Source organism: Bos grunniens, chromosome 8, assembly GCF_055505025.1.
Source record: "Bos grunniens cultivar Pamir isolate PY7600 chromosome 8, Bosgru_T2T1.0, whole genome shotgun sequence".
NCBI lineage: Eukaryota > Metazoa > Chordata > Mammalia > Artiodactyla > Bovidae > Bos > Bos grunniens.
Genome location: NC_141172.1, coordinates 47,642,938 through 47,662,224, shown reverse-complemented (window position 1 = coordinate 47,662,224; position 19,287 = coordinate 47,642,938). Strand labels below are relative to the sequence as shown.

At 38.4% G+C, this 19,287-nt stretch overlaps 1 protein-coding gene and 1 long non-coding RNA gene across 8 annotated transcripts in view; one reads left to right on the top strand and one right to left on the bottom strand.

Annotated features, from left to right (window-relative positions):
* LOC147367031 (uncharacterized) overlaps positions 1-18,235 on the bottom strand; it is a 48,844-nt gene extending 30,609 nt beyond the window's left edge. For 2 of the 7 annotated variants that reach the window (XM_086415528.1, XM_086415529.1), the window contains exons 1-2: positions 17,926-18,031; positions 17,016-17,183 (exon numbers count right to left, since the gene is read on the bottom strand). In XM_086415528.1, the coding sequence (XP_086271654.1) occupies positions 17,016-17,183; positions 17,926-17,940 (183 nt within the window). In that variant the 5' untranslated portion in view covers positions 17,941-18,031. Of the gene's footprint in view, positions 1-15,397; positions 16,670-17,015; positions 17,184-17,686 lie in introns of those variants that run through there. The other 5 variants (XM_086415530.1, XR_015169728.1, XR_015169730.1 and 2 more) reach the window with 5 other exon arrangements.
* LOC147367030 (uncharacterized) lies at positions 17,729-18,431 on the top strand. Its single transcript, XR_015169732.1, has 2 exons — positions 17,729-17,867; positions 18,092-18,431. It is a non-coding gene; the product is annotated as an uncharacterized LOC147367030 (long non-coding RNA).
* The last annotated feature ends 856 nt before the right edge of the window (positions 18,432-19,287 follow it).

Genomic DNA, 19,287 nt, shown 5'->3' with positions numbered 1-19,287 from the left:
AGAATTGTTTATTTCACAGATTTCCACAACTAAGGGCTTTCCCTAATTCTGAGAGGATGTCCTCTGTTCACCACAAATGTGTTCACCTATATTAAAGTAATCAGCTCTTTAAAGAATAAGCCCAGTGCCCATGTATACATAAGAACTGGTTAAATTTTGCTCAAACACTTTCTAGCTGAGCAAATTTCCTGTTCCACTCCAATTGTGCTGACTGCTAGTTGTCTTTTTAGGTCTATGTTTAAACGTCCCTTAAAAAACATTTTTCCCCAACCTCCTAATTGCTGTTAAGTTTCCATATTACACTCTATCTTAAAAGCTGCATATTTTATTCATAGCATTTATAGTAATTTATAATTGTATGGATGTGTATTTATTTGTTTAATGACTCTCTTCCCATTTAATGTTCATTTAATGCCATATGCATCCTTGTATCTCAAGTCTTCAGCACCAGAGTGGAGACTCGGTGCATATTCAGCAAATGAATAATGAATAAATGAGAAACAGAAATGAGAGTGACCATGTGTTCCCTAAGAGAGGCAAAGAGCAGCCCCTGCTCCCAGTAGGCCTTTGCTATATTTCGTTTCTTTTCCAAAAATGTCTGTGATATTCCTTCTTGTGTATTTATAATAGTATTCTCTTTTCTTGAGCCAGCTGGAATGAGTCTCTATCCCTTGCAACACAAGTATCCCAAGTCACAGCCAGAGAATTGTGCACTTTGACATAACAGACAAAGCAAGTATGATAATAACAAGGTAACATTTTAAAAGGAAATGTCAGAGGAAAGTAGTCCCCTTGGTATTGTTTATCTTTGCTTCATCCAATCTGAAAATGAAAACTCTCAACTTTCTAAATTTAACCCTTTAACAAACTAGCCTCTAACTCCACCTGGTGGAGACATAGAAACCTGGGGAGACGAACCAATCCAAAGCAGGATAAAAAAGCACACCTAGTGGATTTCTCAAAAAGAAAACACATACTCAAAAAGCCAAATAGATGACCTCCTGGGGTGTGTCTTACCCTGAGAAGAAAAAGGTTGTAATGATCATTTTCGCCTTTTACTCTTGGCTCCCATTTTTGCCCTTTTATGTACTGCAAGGTAGTCTAAGAGTCCAGGGACCTGCATATTCCATTTTCCTAGATTATTTGCCAACAAGCTTCTGGTTAGTTTCTACCAATGGGAAGTACTGATGGAAGTTCAAAAGGCGGGAGTAGGGAAAGGGGGTTTGCTTCCTGTTCTAGAATCTGTTGGTATTTTTCAACAACTAGAGCGCTAACCCTCTATCCTCATCTTTCAGCAATCATGCAGCAAAGAGTCTTAGTACTGCTGAATAGCAGCCTCTCAGCTGTCCCAGCACCCTCTTCATTTGTGGTTTCAACAGTGGCTCAGGCAGGCCCCTTTCTCCATGATCTTGTGTCTTGTAAAACCATTGCCCTCATTTATGTCTTCAGAAGGGTTGTTGATGCTCCCAGCAGCTACTTTGCATAGAGTTACTGGGCATAACCAATTCAAAGAGACTAAATTAATGTTTTCCTACCCCCACCACCCACATGTATCCAGAATCTAAATTTTGGTCTTTAATACTATTGTGGACTATAGGGGAACAGGGTCCCTCGGAGAGTGACTCTTTCCAAGCCATAGAGAAGGAAGATGAAAGTCTATGTAAATCTGGATTACACTGCTTTTGCCAAAAAAAAAATCTCATAACAACAGGACAATGAATTAGTACTGTTGTCCATTTTAAAGTATACATTATTTCTAGAATTTTAAAAACAAATTTCATAATATTCATAAACTAAACTATCCATAACCAAACAAGGGAAATCCGTTATTAGAAAGGATATATCCCAAGTAAGTGACTCAGTTTTGTGTCAATTTGGGTTCTGCAAACTACTAAGAATCAACTTATCGAGAGAGTAAACCCTAGACCTTGGCAAGTCTGAGTATTCTTCTGCTTTGGGGTTTGGAAAGATTATTTCCTCCTTAAAGGAGGTATAAAAGTCAACATCTCCCCATGTGCTATTCAGTGAGTTGTTATTGATTATCCATTTTAAATATAGCAGTGTGTACATGTCAATCCCAAACTTCCTAACTGTCCCTCCCTTCCCCACTTAACAATCTAATTGGGAAACAAATTTGAAAAAGAATAGATACATGTAAAACTGAATCACTCTGTTGTACACCTGAAACTAACACAGCATTGTTACTCAACTATGCTGAATGCTAAGTCGCTTCAGTCGTGTCCGACTCTGTGCGATCCCATGAACAGCAGCCCACCAGGTTCCTCTGTCCACGGGATTCTCTAGGCAAGAATACTGGAGTGGGTTGCCATTGCCTACTCCAACATAAAATAAAATGGTTAAAAAATTAGCATCTGGCAAGATTACTACAATCTTGGAACAGTAAAGCAGAAGAGCAAAAATAAGAATATAAATGTAAAATGAAATTATTAGTAGTTATATGTTTTCATCATCACATTTATAACTATTTCAGTTTTACTGTAATACTTGTAATTAATATATTTTATGTGTGGATTTTCTGCTCTTCAAATTGTTTAAAGCCTTTAAGAGAATTTTGTATTTCATGTTTTGATTTCAACTAAATATTTAGAAGAGTAAAATTAAATGTATTCACGATCATTTAAATATTTGAGATATTTTTAACTGAACTCTGTAAGTACTGATGGATTATCCTTGTAAGTAATATAAAAATATTTAGAGAGATTGTGAGTGTTCAATGTTTAAGTGAATGTTTATAACAAAATGGTTTTAGGTTTAATGAATTAAGCATTAAAAAAAATAAAAGAGAAGGTTGCATTTTCCTTCATGGAGCTAAAGGACCCGTTAACACCTTTAACTCTCTGTAAAATGTCACACAGTTAAAGGAGGATGTATTATTCACTGCGGTTGGGGGAAGGATTTGTCAAAACATTAGTCTCCCCCAGCACCAACACTACGGATACTTAAGAGACCAGGAATCTAGCAGGCACGTGGCTTCAGCTATATTCGGCTTTGAATCTAGCCATGCCTTTTGAATTTCTTATTTTTATATTTTACCTATCATTGTTATATGTGTGAAGTAGATGTGGCATTGCCCTCATATTATCTAGTGCCATCTTAACTGGGAAATTCTCTCTTACTGAACTTTTAAAATTAAACTGGAAATACATACTTTTAAGACATCTGTCTCTCCTACTTAATCACAAACTCCTTTAGACATTGTTCTTCTTTGTATATACAGACGCTGGCACATAGTAAAGTGATCAATAAACATTTTTGAATAAATTATTGAGAGGGTAACATTTTGTGAATCCTGGAAATGCTGGAAAGGGAAGACAGAAGCTATTGCTTATGTATTATTGATGGGAAAGTAAACTGGTGCAACTCTTTGAAACTGAAGTTAGCAATGTCTTATAAACTTGTTCAGATAAGCTTTGACTGCCTTTATAGGAATCTGGCCTTAAGTAATAATGAAAAAGAAGCAAAACAACAACAACAAAATGGGAAACAAGCTGCATGTTCACTTACGTGGAATTGGTTAAACAACAACAACAAAATTGGAAACAAGCTGCATGTTCACTTACGTGGAATTGGTTAAATAAATTATAGTTTATTCATTAGATAGAAAATTAGCCCTCCAGTAAAAATACTTTAAAATATGATATAGAAATTAGAAAAGAAAATATTTATGGCATCAGCTCATTTTAAAGGCAGCGTTTGGAACAATTATGACATTATAAAACACATGGGTTAAAAATTAAGGGAAAATAACACAAAAATTGTAGCAGTGTTAATCCCATCCCCTTTCTGTTTTTCAAATTATGTAAAATATGGCTCTGTAAATTGGCCTTATATTTACATTATAATTAGCTGAATTTTTAAAATTTTTTTCCTCTAACTATATATTCAATTGCAAGAATCAAACAGAATATACATTTTTTAAAATGTGATGTTTAATCTAGGAACAAACTCTACTTTCAGTTTTTAGCTCATAACAAGCATGAATTTCAGGGATCCTATTATATACTTTGATATTTTTTTAAACAATTTTTCTACATATGGTTAAATGTAAGTAGATGTTGCAACAGCCTTTGGGAAAATAAAAAGAAAGAGAAAAATACTAAGTTGAAATCACAATGAAATAAGGCTTAGCGAGACTTAAAAATATTATGAAGCCTTTCAACCAGTGACCACCACCATCACAAGAGTGAGGCCATCTTGGGCCTTCCAGCCTAGCCCAGTTATTACTTGCAAACCATGACTACATTTTCAGTCAACAGCAGTTTCCCTCTGAAGAAGAGTCCCTGTAGTAGTCCACAGTATTTAATGTTCTCATATGATCTTGATAGTAGAGATCGTTTGGCACTGCCTCAACACTACTAGCAACTGAAATTCTTAACACAGGCTCAACAATCCAAGCAATTCCAGGCTCCCTCTAACTTCACTTCTAGGGATTGGGGCAGGGGTTGGGGGTGGGAGCAGTGGAGAACACATTTTTTCCAGGGACCTCATTTTACATCATCCCATTAGTCTAAATAGACAGGAGTAATTGAATGTTTGGGCACAAATGCATCTACAGAGGCCATTAAAAACAGATTTTAGGGCTCCACTCAGCAGAGGTTGAAAAACTTTAAAGGTAGAGGTATGAAATGTATATATTTAATGAGCATTTTTAATGACAATTCCCACCCTTATCAGTGAATCTGATGAAGATGATGGGACTCATTTGTTGTGAGTGGCCCTCATTTAATCAGTTGAAAGTCTGAATACAAGATGAAGGCTAACCTTTCTGCAAGTAATAGAAATTATGCCTACCTAACTGTCTTGAGCTTGGACCTCAGCTTTTCCTGCCTTCAGGCTAAACATGAAACACTGGCTTTTCCCAGGTCTCAAGCCTGCCAGCTATTTGACAGAAACTACGCCATTGGCTCTCCTAGATCTCCAGCTTGCCAACTAGAGATTTTGGGGATTTGTCACCTCCATAATCATGTAAGTCAAATCCTTATTATAAATGAATAAATACATATGTTTATAGATTCAGGTATACACACGTACACACATCTTATTGCTACTGCTGCTGCTGCTAAGTCACTTCAGTCATGTCCAACTCTGTGCAACCCCATAGACGGCAGCCCACCAGGCTCCCCCGTCCCTGGGATTCTCCAGGCAAGAACACTGGAGTGGGTTGCCATTTCCTTCTCCAATGCATGAAAGTGAAAAGTGAAAAGTGAAAGTGAAGTCGCTCAGTTGTGTCCAACCCTCAGCGATCCCATGGACTGCAGCCCACCAGGCTCCTCCGTCCATGGGATTTTCCAGGCAAGAGTACTGGAATGGGTTGCCATTGCCTTCTCCAACACATTAGTCCTGTTCTTATTAGTCCTGTTCTATTTCTGTTTCTCTGAAAAACACTGATTAATACAGGCAGGACACTTGGATACCAGATACCCACAAATTGACAAATGTCTACTACATTAAAACTTCTCATCATTTTGAACAGATTCTTATCCATCTCAATTCCACACCTCATTGAAGAGCTATGAATAGATTAGGATTTACCACTTAAGTATCTCAATAAGTATCTCAGTACCATTAAAGATCTCAATTTTTATCTCAAGCTTATTGTTACTTGTTCCCTTTCAAATTTGTTTGTAATTTTTAGTAAGATAGATAAAAATGCCACAGTTTGCAAAACTGATTTCAACAAAAAAATTCAAAATTGTTTCAAAAGGAAATAAGCTTACAGAAAGCAATATGTATTCTTATACCCAACTTGAAGATGCTTTTGACAAGTGAACAAGTATCAATGTATGTGTTCATTGCATTATCAATGCAAATATCAATGCAAAGAAAACAATTTTTGTCATGAAACAAAATCAAGAGTACTGGATAAGGCAACTAATGCTTTGATCTTAGAGTTCAAGAATTTTAACTGTAAACATTAAGTAGATATGGTATAATCTTTACATTTAAAATAATTTTTATTTGACATTTTTCTTTTTATGTCTCCTCTTTCAGTGTTTTCTATAACAAAATATAAATATCAGGTAGAGATGAATCTATTACTAGAACATAAAATTTTTTTTCGATATACTGGCTTATAAGAATAATAAAGAAAACCTCTGAAATTTTAGCAAAAACCCTATGAGAAAAAAAAGGGCTTTTGTTTACTATTATGGTCAAACACTACTTCCTAAGGCCCACTTGACTTCTCATTTCAGAACGTCTGGCTCTAGGTGAGTGATCACACCATTGTAGTTATCTGGGTCGTTAAGATCTTTTTTGTATAGCTTTTCTGTGTATTCTTGCCACCTCTTTTTAATATCTTCTGCTTCTATTAGGTCCATACCATTTCTGTCCTGTATTGTGCCCATTTTTGCATGAAATGTTTTGCATGAAAGATCTCTAGCTTTTCCCATTCTACAGTTTTCCTCTATTTCTTTGCATTGATCACTGAGAAAGGCTTTCTTATCTCTCCTTGCTATTCTTCGGAACTCTGCATTCAAATGGTTATATCTTTCCTTTTCTCCTTTGCCTTTTGCTTCTCTTCTTTTCTCAGCTATTTGTAAGGCCTCCTCAGACAACCATTTTGCTTTTTTGCATTTCTTTTTTTGGGGGATGGTCTTGATCACTGCCTCCTGTACAATGTCATGAACCTCCATCCATAGTTCTTCAAGCACTCAATCAGACCTAATCCCTTGACTATTTGTCACTTCCACTGTATAATTGTAAGGGATTTAATTTAGGTCATACCTGAATGGTCTAGTGGTTTCCCCTACTTTCTTCAATTTAAGTGAATTTGTCAATAAGGAGTTCATGATCTTAGCCACAATCAGTTCCTGTTCTTGTTTTGCTGACTGTATAGAGCTTCTCTATCTTTGGCTGCAAAGAATATAATAAGTCTGATTTTGGTACAGACCATCTGGTGATGTTCATGTGTAGAGTCTTCTCTAGTGTTGTTGGAAGAGGGTGTTTGCTATGACCAGTTCATTCTCTTGTTAAAACTGTTAGCCTGTGCCCTGTCTCATTCTGTACTCCAAAGCCAAATTTGCCTGTTACACCAGGTATCTCTTGACTTCCTACTTTTGCATTCCAGTCCCCTATAATGAAAAGGACATTTTATTTGGGTATTATTTCTAGAAGGTCTCGTAGGTCTTCATAGAACCGTTCAACTTCAACTTCTTCAGGGTTACTGGTTGGGGCATAGATTTGGTATGATACTGAATGGTTTGCCTTGGAAATGAACAGAGATCATTCTGTCGTTTTTGAGATTGCATCCAAGTACTGCATTTTGGACTTTTTTGTCGCCTGAGGGCTACTCCATTTCTTCCAAGGGATTCTTCCCCACAGTAGTAGATATAATGGTCATCTGAGTTAAATTCTCCCATTCCAGTCCATTTTTGTTCACTGATTCCTAAAATGTCAATGTTCACTCTTGCCTTCTCTGTTTGACCACTTCCAATTTTCCTTGATTCCAATTTTCCTGAATGGACCTAACATTCCAGGTTCCTATGCAATATTGCTCTTTACAGCATCAAAATTTACTTCCATCACTAGTCATATCCATAACTGGATGTTGTTTTTGCTTTGGCTCTGTCTCTTCATTCTTTCTGGAGTTATTTCTCCACTGATCTTCAGTAGCAAATTGGGCACCTACCGACCTGGAGAGTTCATCTTTCAGTGTCCTATCTTCTTGCATTTTCATACTGTTCATTGGGTTCTCAAGGCAAGAATACTGAAGTGGTTTGCCTTTCCCTTCTCCAGTAGACCACATTTTGTCAGAACTCTCCAGCATGACCCATCCATCTTGGGTCGCTCTACACAGCATGGCTTATAGTTTCATTGAGTTAGATAAGGCTGTGGTCCAGTTTGGTTAGCTTTCTGTGATCGAGGTTTTCAGTCTGTCTGCCCTCTGATGGAGAAGGATAAGAGGCTTATGGAAGCTTTCTGATGGGAGAGAGTGACTGAGGGGGAAACTGGGTCTTGTTTTGTTGGGTGGGGCCACGCTCAATAAATCTTTAATCCAATTTTCTGTTGATGGCCAAACTATGGTGGAGGTAATGAAGATAATGGCAACCTCCTTCAAAAGGTCCCATCATGTACTGATGCATTCAGTGCCCCCAACCCTGCAGCAGGCCACCCTGGACACACGCCTCTGCCGGAGACTCCTGGACACTCAGGGGCAAGTCTGGGTCAGTCTCTTGTTGGGTCACTGCTCCTTTCTCCTGGGTCCTAGTGTGCATAAGGTTCTATTTGTACCCTTCAAGAGTGTTTCCCCAGTCCTATGTAAGTTCAGGGAGCTCTGTAATGAGATTAATGGCAACCTCCTCCAAGAGGGCTTATGCCATACCCAGGTCTGCTGCACCCAGAGCCCCTGCCCCTGTGGCACACCACTGCTAACCCATACCTTTTCAGGAGACACTCAAACACAGTTCTAGCTCAGTCTCTGTGGGGTCTCTGAGTCTTGGTGCACACAAGGTTTGTTTGAGCCCACTGAGCATCTCTGGCAGGTAAGGGGTTTAATTCTAAATGTGATTTTTGCCCCTCCTACCGTCTTGCTGGGGCTTCTCCTTTGCACATGGACGTGGGGTATCTTTTTTTGGTGGGATCCAACATTCTCCAGTTGATGGTTGTTTAGCAGCAAATTGTAGTTTTGGAGTTCTCGCAGGAGATGAGTGCAGTCCTTCTACTCTGCCATCTTACACCCCAAATTCACTACTAATTTAAAATATGAAAATAAGAATTTTTAAAAGTACATAATGATATCATTTCAAGAATTCCTGGGAATCCTGATTCTTCTTTCCCAGACCCCAGAAATACTAATTTTGAAACCCTATAATAATCTAAACCCAGAAATGGTGAAAGCCAGGAGGCACACAGTACACGGGAGACCAGATAGACAAGTCCATCACGACTCCTACCCATTTCATGAAGCAGTGCCTGAGGAGATGATGGGCTGCCACCAGGGGGCAGCAGTGAGCACAAGCGCTTAGTTCTGAAACCCGACACGGCCAAAGAGAACTTGAGAGAACCCACATTCAGAAGCCTCTTAGGTTTTTAGTTTTAAACTATCAAGATATTTAACCTGTCAACTGCCTTAATTAACCTATTATGATTATCTTTTCACTTGCTTTTGACTGTTAAACCAAAAAAAGTATAGTGGTCTCTTGTTTTCAAAGTAGGAAGCATGCCTTAGCTAGAACAGTGGCATACACCTGGCACTCAATAAATAGATGTTAAGAAAATTAAAGTGTGACATTAATTAATGAGAGGAACAGAGAAAATTTTTATTTGGAACTGGCATTTTCCCCATAAGTCAAAATTATGCAAAACCAAATTACCTGTAAAGAAAATGTAATTGAATATTAGATTCTCTGACATAATCCTCATATACAAACTTTTATACAATAACTGCACACGATTTTTATCTTTTTAAACTTCAACCAATTGGGTGAGTGAAGAATCAGCTTTAATAGGAAGCTTTTAATTTCTTCAGGGATATGGTAAGGATTATCTTAGCTGAAGTTAATAGGAGATGCAGATGTATTGATTAGTTATAAGAAAAGCAGGTTAAAATAAATAGTCTTGTTTTCTCATCATAAACTTACCTGTTCATCCGAACATAAAATTAGATACAGACTATACTGCATATCTGGCTTCCCTGGTGGCTCATATGGTAGGGAATCTGCCTGCAATGAAGGAGACCTGGGTTCAACACCTGGGTGATGAAGATCCCCTGGAGAAGGGAATGGCTACCTACTCCAGTATTCTTGCCTGGAGAATTCCATGGACAGAGGACCTGGCGGGCTACAGTCCTCGGGGTCTCAGAGAGCCAGATAAGACTAAGCGACTTTCACTTTCACACTGCATATACTGTATATAAAAATGGGATCTGGTTATTCAAAACTCTATGTGTTCAGAGGAGGAGCTAAGATGGCGGAGGAGTAGGACGGGGAGAACACTTTCTCCCCCACAAATTCATCAAAAGAACATTTAAACGCCGAGTAAATTCCACAAAACTTCTGAATGCCGGCAGAGGACATCAGGCACCCAGAAAAGCAACCCAAGTCTTCGAAAGGAGAGAGAAGAAATACAGCTCCACTCACCAGAACACCGACACAAACTTCCCTAACCAAGAAACCTTGACAAGCCACCTGTACAAACCCACACAGAGCGAGGAAACGCCACAATAAATAGAACTACACAAACTGCCAGAATACATAAAGGACACCCCAAACTCAGCAATTTAAACAAGATGAAGAGACAGAGGAATACCCAGCAGATAAAGGAACAGGATAAATGCCCACCAAACCAAACCAAAGAGGAAGAGATAGGGAATCTACCTGATAAAGAATTCCGAATAATGATAGTGAAATTGATCCAAAATCTTGAAATCAAAATGGAAACACAGATAAATAGCTTGGAGACAAAGATTGAGAAGATGCAAGAAAGGTTTAACAAGGACCTAGAAGCAATAAAAGAGAGTCAATATAAAATGAATAATGCAATAAATGAAATTAAAAACACTCTGGAGGCAACAAATAGTAGAATAACAGAGGCAGAAGATAGGATTAGTGAATTAGAAGATAGAATGGTAGAAATAAATGAATCAGAGAGGATAAAAGAAAAACGAATTAAAAGAAATGAGGACAATCTCAGAGACCTCCAGGACAATATTAAACGCTACAACATTCGAATCATAGGGGTCCCAGAAGAAGAAGACAAAAAGAAAGACCATGAGAAAATACTTGAGGAGATAATAGTTGAAAACTTCCCTAAAATGGGGAAGGAAATAATCATCCAAGTCCAAGAAACCCAGAGAGTCCCAAACAGGATAAACCCAAGGCGAAACACCCCAAGACACATATTAATCAAATTAACAAAGATCAAACACAAAGAACAGATATTAAAAGCAGCAAGGGAAAAACAACAAATAACACACAAGGGAATTCCCATTAGGATAACAGCTGATCTTTCAATAGAAACTCTTCAAGCCAGGAGGGAATGGCAAGACATACTTAAAGTGATGAAAGAAAATAACCTACAGCCCAGATTATTGTACCCAGCAAGTATCTCATTCAAATATGAAGGAGAAATCAAAAGCTTCTCAGACAAGCAAAAGCTGAGAGAATTCAGCACCACCAAACCAGCTCTCCAACAAATACTAAAGGATTTTCTCTAGACAGAAAACACAAAAACAGTGTATAAACTCGAACCCAAAACAATAAATGGCAATGGGATCATACTTATCAGTAATTACCTTAAATGTAAATGGGTTGAATGCCCCAACCAAAAGACAAAGACTGGCTGAATGGATACAAAAACAAGACCCCTACATATGTTGTCTACAAGAGACCCACCTCAAAACAGGGGACACATATAGACTGAAAGTGAAGGGCTGGAAAAAGATTTTTCATGCAAATAGGGACCAAAAGAAAGCAGGAGTAGCAATACTTATATCAGATAAAATAGACTTTAAAACAAAGGCTGTGAAAAGAGACAAAGATGGTCACTACATAATGATCAAAGGATCAATCCAAGAAGAAGATATAACAATTATAAATATATATGCACCCAACATGGGAGCGCCCCAATATGTAAGACAAATGCTAACAAGTATGAAAGGAGAAATTAACAATAACACAATAATAGTGGGAGACTTTAATACCCCACTCTCATCTATGGATAGATCAACTAAACAGAAAATTAACAAGGAAACACAAACATTAAACGATACAATAGACCAGTTAGACCTAATTGATATCTATAGGACATTTCATCCCAAAACAGTGAATTTCACCTTTTTCTCAAGTGCACATGGAACCTTCTCCAGGATAGATCACATCCTGGGCCATAAATCTAGCCTTGGTAAATTCAAAAAAATAGAAATCATTCCAAGCATCTTTTCTGACCACAATGCAGTAAGATTAGACCTCAATTACAGGAGAAAAACTATTAAAAATTCCAACATATGGAGGATGAACAACACCCTGCTGAATAACCAACAAATCACAGAAGAAATCAAAAAAGAAATCAAAATTTACATAGAAACTAATGAAAATGAAAACACAACAACTCAAAACCTGTGGGACACTTTAAAAGCAGTCCTAAGGGGAAAGTTCATAGCAATACAGGCATACCTAAAGAAACAAGAAAAAACTCAAATAAATAACCTAACCCTACACCTAAAGCAACTAGAAAAGGAAGAAATGAAGAACCCCAGGGTTAGTAGAAGGAAAGAAATCTTAAAAATTAGGGCAGAAATAAATGCAAAAGAAACAAAAGAGACCATAGCAAAAATCAACAAAGCCAAAAGCTGGTTCTTTGAAAGGATAAATAAAATTGACAAACCATTAGCCAGACTCATCAAGAAACAAAGGGAGAAAAATCAAATCAATAAAATTAGAAATGAAAATGGAGAGATCACAACAGACAACACAGAAATACAAAGGATCATAAGAGACTACTATCAACAATTATATGCCAATAAAATGGACAACGTGGAAGAAATGGACAAATTCTTAGAAAAGTACAACTTTCCAAAACTCGACCAGGAAGAAATAGAAAATCTTAACAGACCCATCACAAGCAAGGAAATTGAAACGGTAATCAAAAATCTTCCAGCAAACAAAAGCCCAGGTCCAGATGGCTTCACAGCTGAATTCTACCAAAAATTTAGAGAAGAGCTAACACCTATCCTGCTCAAACTCTTCCAGAAAATTGCAGAGGAAGGTAAACTTCCAAACTCATTCTATGAGGCCACCATCACCCTAATACCAAAACCTGACAAAGATGCCACAAAAAAAAGAAAACTACAGGCCAATATCACTGATGAACATAGATGCAAAAATTCTTAACAAAATTCTAGCAATCAGAATCCAACAACACATTAAAAAGATCATACACCATGACCAAGTGGGCTTTATCCCAGGGATGCAAGGATTCTTCAATATCCGCAAATCAATTAATGTTATACACCACATTAACAAATTGAAAAACAAAAACCATATGATTATCTCAATAGATGCAGAGAAAGCCTTTGACAAAATTCAACATCGATTTATGATAAGAACTCTCCAGAAAGCAGGAATAGAAGGAACATACCTCAACATAATAAAAGCTATATATGACAAACCCACAGCAAACATTATCCTCAATGGTGAAAAATTGAAAGCATTTCCTCTAAAGTCAGGAACAAGACAAGGGTGCCCACTTTCACCATTACTATTCAACATAGTTTTGGAAGTTTTGGCCACAGCAATCAGAGCAGAAAAAGTAATAAAAGGAATCCAAATTGGAAAAGAAGAAGTAAAACTCTCACTGTTTGCAGATGACATGATCCTTTACATAGAAAACCCTAAAGACTCCACCAGAAAATTACTAGAACTAATCAATGAATATAGTAAAGTTGCAGGATATAAAATCAACACACAGAAATCCCTTGCATTCCTATACACTAATAATGAGAAAACTGAAAGAGAAATTAAGGAAACAATTCCATTCACCATTGCAATGGAAAGAATAAAATACTTAGGAATATATCTACCTAAAGGAACCAAAGACCTATATATAGAAAACTATAAAACACTGGTGAAAGAGATCAAAGAGGACACTAATAGATGGAGAAATATACCATGTTCATGGATTGGAAGAATCAATATAGTGAAAATGAGTATACTACCCAAAGCAATTTATAGATTCAATGCAATCCCTATCAAGCTACCAACAGTATTCTTCACAGAGCTAGAACAAATAATTTCACAATTTGTATGGAAATACAAAAAACCTCGAATAGCCAAAGCGATCTTGAGAAAGAAGAATGGAACTGGAGGAATCAACCTGCCTGACTTCAGGCTCTATTACAAAGCCACAGTTATCAAGACAGTATGGTACTGGCACAAAGACAGAAATATTGATCAATGGAACAAAATAGAAAGCCCAGAGATAAATCCACGCACATATGGACACCTTATCTTTGACAAAGGAGGCAAGAATATACAATGGATTAAAGACAACCTCTTTAACAAGTGGTGCTGGGAAATCTGGTCAACCACTTGTAAAAGAATGAAACTAGAATACTTTCTAACACCGTACACAAAAATAAACTCAAAATGGGTTAAAGATCTAAACGTAAGACCAGAAACTATAAAACTCCTAGAGGAGAACATAGGCAAAACACTCTCTGATATACATCACAGCAGGATCCTCTATGACCCACCTCCCAGAATATTGGAAATAAAATCAAAAATAAACAAATGGGACCTAATTAACCTTAAAAGCTTCTGCACATCAAAGGAAACTATTAGCAAGGTGAAAAGACAGCCTTCAGAATGGGAGAAAATAATAGCAAATGAAGCAACTGACAAACAACTAATCTCAAAAATATACAAGCAACTCCTACAGCTCAACTCCAGAAAAATAAACGACCCAATCAAAAAATGGGCCAAAGAACTAAATAGACATTTCTCCAAAGAAGACATACAGATGGCTAACAAATACATGAAAAGATGCTCAACATCACTATCAGAGAAATGCAAATCAAAACCACTATGAGGTACCATTTCACACCAGTCAGAATGGCTGCGATCCAAAAGTCTACAAGCAATAAATGCTGGAGAGGGTGTGGAGAAAAGGGAACCCTTTTACACTGTTGGTGGGAATGCAAACTAGTACAGCCACTATGGAGAACAGTGTGGAGATTCCTTAAAAAACTGGAAATAGAACTGCCTTATGATCCAGCAATCCCACTGCTGGGCATACACACTGAGGAAACCAGAAGGGAAAGAGACACGTGTACCCCAATGTTCATCGCAGCACTGTTTATAATAGCCAGGACATGGAAGCAACCTAGATGTCCATCAGCAGATGAATGGATAAGAAAATAGTGGTACATATACACAATGGAGTATTACTCAGCCATTAAAAAGAATACATTTGAATCAGTTCTAATGAGGTGGATGAAACTGGAGCCTATTATACAGAGTGAAGTAAGCCAGAAGGAAAAACATAAATACAGTATACTAACACATATATATGGAATTTAGAAAGATGGTAACGATAACCCGGTGTACGAGACAGCAAAAGAGACACTGATGTATAGAACAGTCTTATGGACTCTGTGGGAGAGGGAGAGGGTGGGAAGATTTGGGAGAATGACTTTGAAACATGTAAAATATCATGTAAGAAACGAGATGCCAGTCCAGGTTCGATGCATGATACTGGATGCTTGGGGCTAGTGCACTGGGACGACCCAGAGGGATGGTAGGGGAGGGAGGAGGGAGGAGGGTTCAGGATGGGAAATACATGTATACCTGTGGCGGATTCATTTTGATATTTGGCAAAACTAATACAATTATGTAAAGTTTAAAAATAAAATAAAATTAAATTAAAAAAAAAAACTATGTTTTTTTTTTTTTGTATGTAAATACATCAGAGTATTTGCCAAGATTAGAAGTACATATCAAAGTCAAGGCCTGTGTTAGCACTGCTAGTCAACGACTAATTCTTAAATTTCATTATGCTAAAGATAATTCAGAACATAATATTAACAATTTAGCTAGGTATTTTTTTTTTAAGTTCTCTTGAACACTGTGAACTATGTCACAGTTTGAATCCCAGGAATGTCTCTTCAATAAGATGCACTCATATCAAATGTCTGCTACAATAATTCCTAGCACATATGGAATTCCATGTGTCAGATCCTGCATGGAACACTTCACAGACTTCAACTCAACAACCTCTTGCTAAGCCTGTGAAGTATTATTATTCTCCTGGCTTTACTACAGGGGGACGCAGGGGAGGAAACCAAGAAAAGAAACAACAAAGAAATCACACCTCTATTCAGGGCTTGATGTGTGGGCTGATTAGAGAAGTTGATGGAGACTTCAAGAGAAACAGGGCAGATAAAGCTGGAAACCTATGAAAAGACCACGTTCTAAGCCAGAGTGGCATCTTTGGATACCTCGGCCCATTAGGGCTAACCATTGGTTTTCCTTAACATATTTCCTGTCTCAGAGAATCCTGGGTTGTTGTTGTTGTTGTTTCTCTTTTTTTCTATTTTAAATTTAAATTTGAATTGTAAGTTATAGGACTCTATAGAGTGGTTCCAAACTCTATATTGTTTTTGCTTCTTTACCTCTGCCTTGAGAATATATCATGATATAAAAAAGTTAAATTGAATATATAAAGTAAAAACCATAAAATATAAAATAAAAATTAGACTACTAGGCTTTAAGATGAGTTTTAGGGGGGTTTGTTGTCTGTTTTTATAGCTAGTGATATAGTTCTTAATAAAATCAAGCCACATAGGCAATTTTAGCAGGAAGAGGTAACCTAAAATGTCGTATGATAATAGTTTCAGGTTTTGCATGAATTAACGTTGATTTCGGAGAAGGCAATGGCACCCACTCCAGTACTCTTGCCTGGAAAATCCCATGAATGGAGGAGTCTGGTAGTCCATGGGGTCGCGAAGAGTCGGACACGACTGAGCGGCTTCCCTTTCACTTTCATGCATTGGAAAAGGAAATGGCAACCCACTCCAGTGTTCTTGCCTGGAGAATCCCAGGGACGGGGGAGCCTGGTGGGCTTCCGTCTATGGGGTCGCACAAAGTCGAACACGACTGAAGCGACGTACCAGCAGCAGCAGCAGCAGCAGCAACGTTGATTTCAGGTAAAACTTAAAAAAAAAAAAAGAAGTTTGAGCTCCCCCTTGTGGTAGTTGATGAGAGCTAAACTCAAATTTCTGGTTCCTAGTGAAGGAAAGTACAGATACGTCTTAATGAGCCAGGAGAGAAATTGCATTCTTTTCAAAGAAGAAAAAGACCTGAAAAATACTGACAAATGGTTTCTAAATGTGCAGAAGACGACTCTTTATCTGAGGGACTTCTAACATAAGAATATCAGAGCGCACCCTTGGACAACATCCTGCCAAGAGATGGAGTGTATGTGTGTATTAATTTGTGCTAATTACTAACATTTAAAATATTTTAGTACCTGCATGAAAGTCCAGGTTTCCAGCTTACCTTTGACAAATCAGAAGATCTGGGAGACAGAGGTCTGCAATAGTTAGCAAGAACTGAGTATTCACGCTCCCTAAATACAGGACAGAGCTCATTTCTCCACGGTCCCACTGGATAACTGCACTTATTGAACTGTTCTCTTGACTGTTGCTGGCCTCTGGGTTTGAATCCCTGTTAAAGGAGGAAGACGATGGCAAAAAGGCTCAGATATGATTGAAAAAGCATAAACCACGAAATAAGAGACTTTTCTGCTTCCCAGCTTTGTCATATGTTGGCTGGATCACTTTGGTGGGGGTGGGGGGGGATGGTCTATATCTTTTAGCCTCTACGTTTTCATCACTTTCTATGCTCATCCAATCATGCTGAGCTTTTATTTTTACTAAATAGAGTAGTTTGTAGAGAAGGTATGGATTATACTCTACAATACTATTTTTAAAGTGATGTTGATTTCTCTAAAACGTGCAAATTATGGTCTTTTCGAACTATCTAAATTCACGGTAATTTAAACACTTTTTGTAGCCCCCCCCCTTATCCCCAAGGGATCTTAAGGAGAAAAAAAATTCAAAGAATTTTTTTGTTTGTCCCTTTTTCATCAGTTATGTCTCAACTCTAGTGTCATCCTCTCAAACAAGCTTTCCTGGTTACCTTGCTAAAGCAGCCCTGCAGCCATTTACCTTATTTTACCCTTTTCTTAGGGCTTCCTAGGTGGCGCTAGTGGTAAAGAACCCACCTGCCAATGCAGGAGACCTAAGAGACTCGGATTTGATCTCTTAGGTCAGGAAGATCTCCTGGAGAAGAGAATGGCAACCCGCTCTAGTCTTCTTGCCTGGGAAATCCCGTGGACAGAGGAGCCTGGTGAGCTACAGTTCATAGGGTTGCAAAAAGTCGGAGGTGACTTAGCACAAACAAGCACCTTTTTCTTAGCCATTATCAGCAGAAGCAGTGGCTGAAACCATGAGTAATGAGTAAATTAATACATCCATTTCACCTGCCTTCACTAATTAAGGTCGGTTGACGACTTACACATTCTTCAAGCGGCAGGTAACCTAAACAAGAAGTTTGCTTGTATTGTTTTCCAGAAACTGGCAGTCAGCTGTGTCTAGTTAGAGCTAGGCTGGTAACGATTGGACAGGACCACCCAGCCTTCAGCGGGGCATGTGCCTTTTGACCTCAGCAGGCAGGAAAACTCCACCCCCCAGCATGGAGAGGCCTGTCGCCCAGTTACGCCTGCGCAGAACAGCGACTCCCACTGCTTTCTCCAATCACCCTTCCCCCGCTTCCCACCTCAGACCACCTGCTTCGTTATTCTTTATTCTGTATCCTCTCAATATACCCTGAGCCCCCTGCCTTCCAGGAGGTGGATGTTTGCCCACCTGTCTGCTTGGCTGCCTGGTGAATAAACCCTCTCATTGCTACAAACCTCGGTATCTCAGTGTTTTGTCTTTCTGAGCATCAGGCAAGCGAGCCTTTCGGGAACCTTGTTCTTGTTTTAATTTACTCTTTCACTTATTTGGTTCATTAGTTTGTTTTTGTAATGGTTTCTTGTGTGTAATACTTTGGCCACCTCATGCGAAGAGTTGACTCATTGGAAAAGACCCTGATGCTGGGAGGGATTGGAGGCAGGAGGAGAAGGGGACGACAGAGGATGAGATGGCTGGATGGCATCACAGACTCGATGGACATGAGTTTGGGTAAACTCCGGGAGTTGGTGATGGACAGGGAGGCCTGGCGTGCTGCGATTCACGGGGTCGCAAAGAGTCGGACACGACTGAGCGACTCAACTGAATTGAACTGAACTTGTGTATTTCCTCCCTATGGAAAGAGATCTGCTATGTTCAGTGCTGTGTTCTAGAACCTATTCCAGTGCCTGATACTAACTGCCCACAGATGCATCAGTGTCTTATGAGGTAGTGTTTCTCAAGCTATACTGAAGACTCGTTGGTTGTACAGTCTCACATGCTGTCTCCAAAGAGATTAGAAGAGGAGGGACAAATGAGTATGTCAGAAGTCAAGCTGATGTTCTCAAGGAAGGCAAAGAGACATCACCTAGAATCAAGGTGAGGATTCATCTTGCTGGGCAGTGCACAAGCAGGTGGGGTTCACATCTCAGCAGTCAGTCTGACCCTGAACCTGACACCAAGATTCCTCCTAAAAAGGCTTATTGGATTCACTTAGGAATACTCGGTATCACTTGTGACTGACTGAGTTGTTACATTTATTGTTGATAATTTTTTGGATCTGGTTCTAAACTTCAAGATGAGTTTTAGAATTAAAT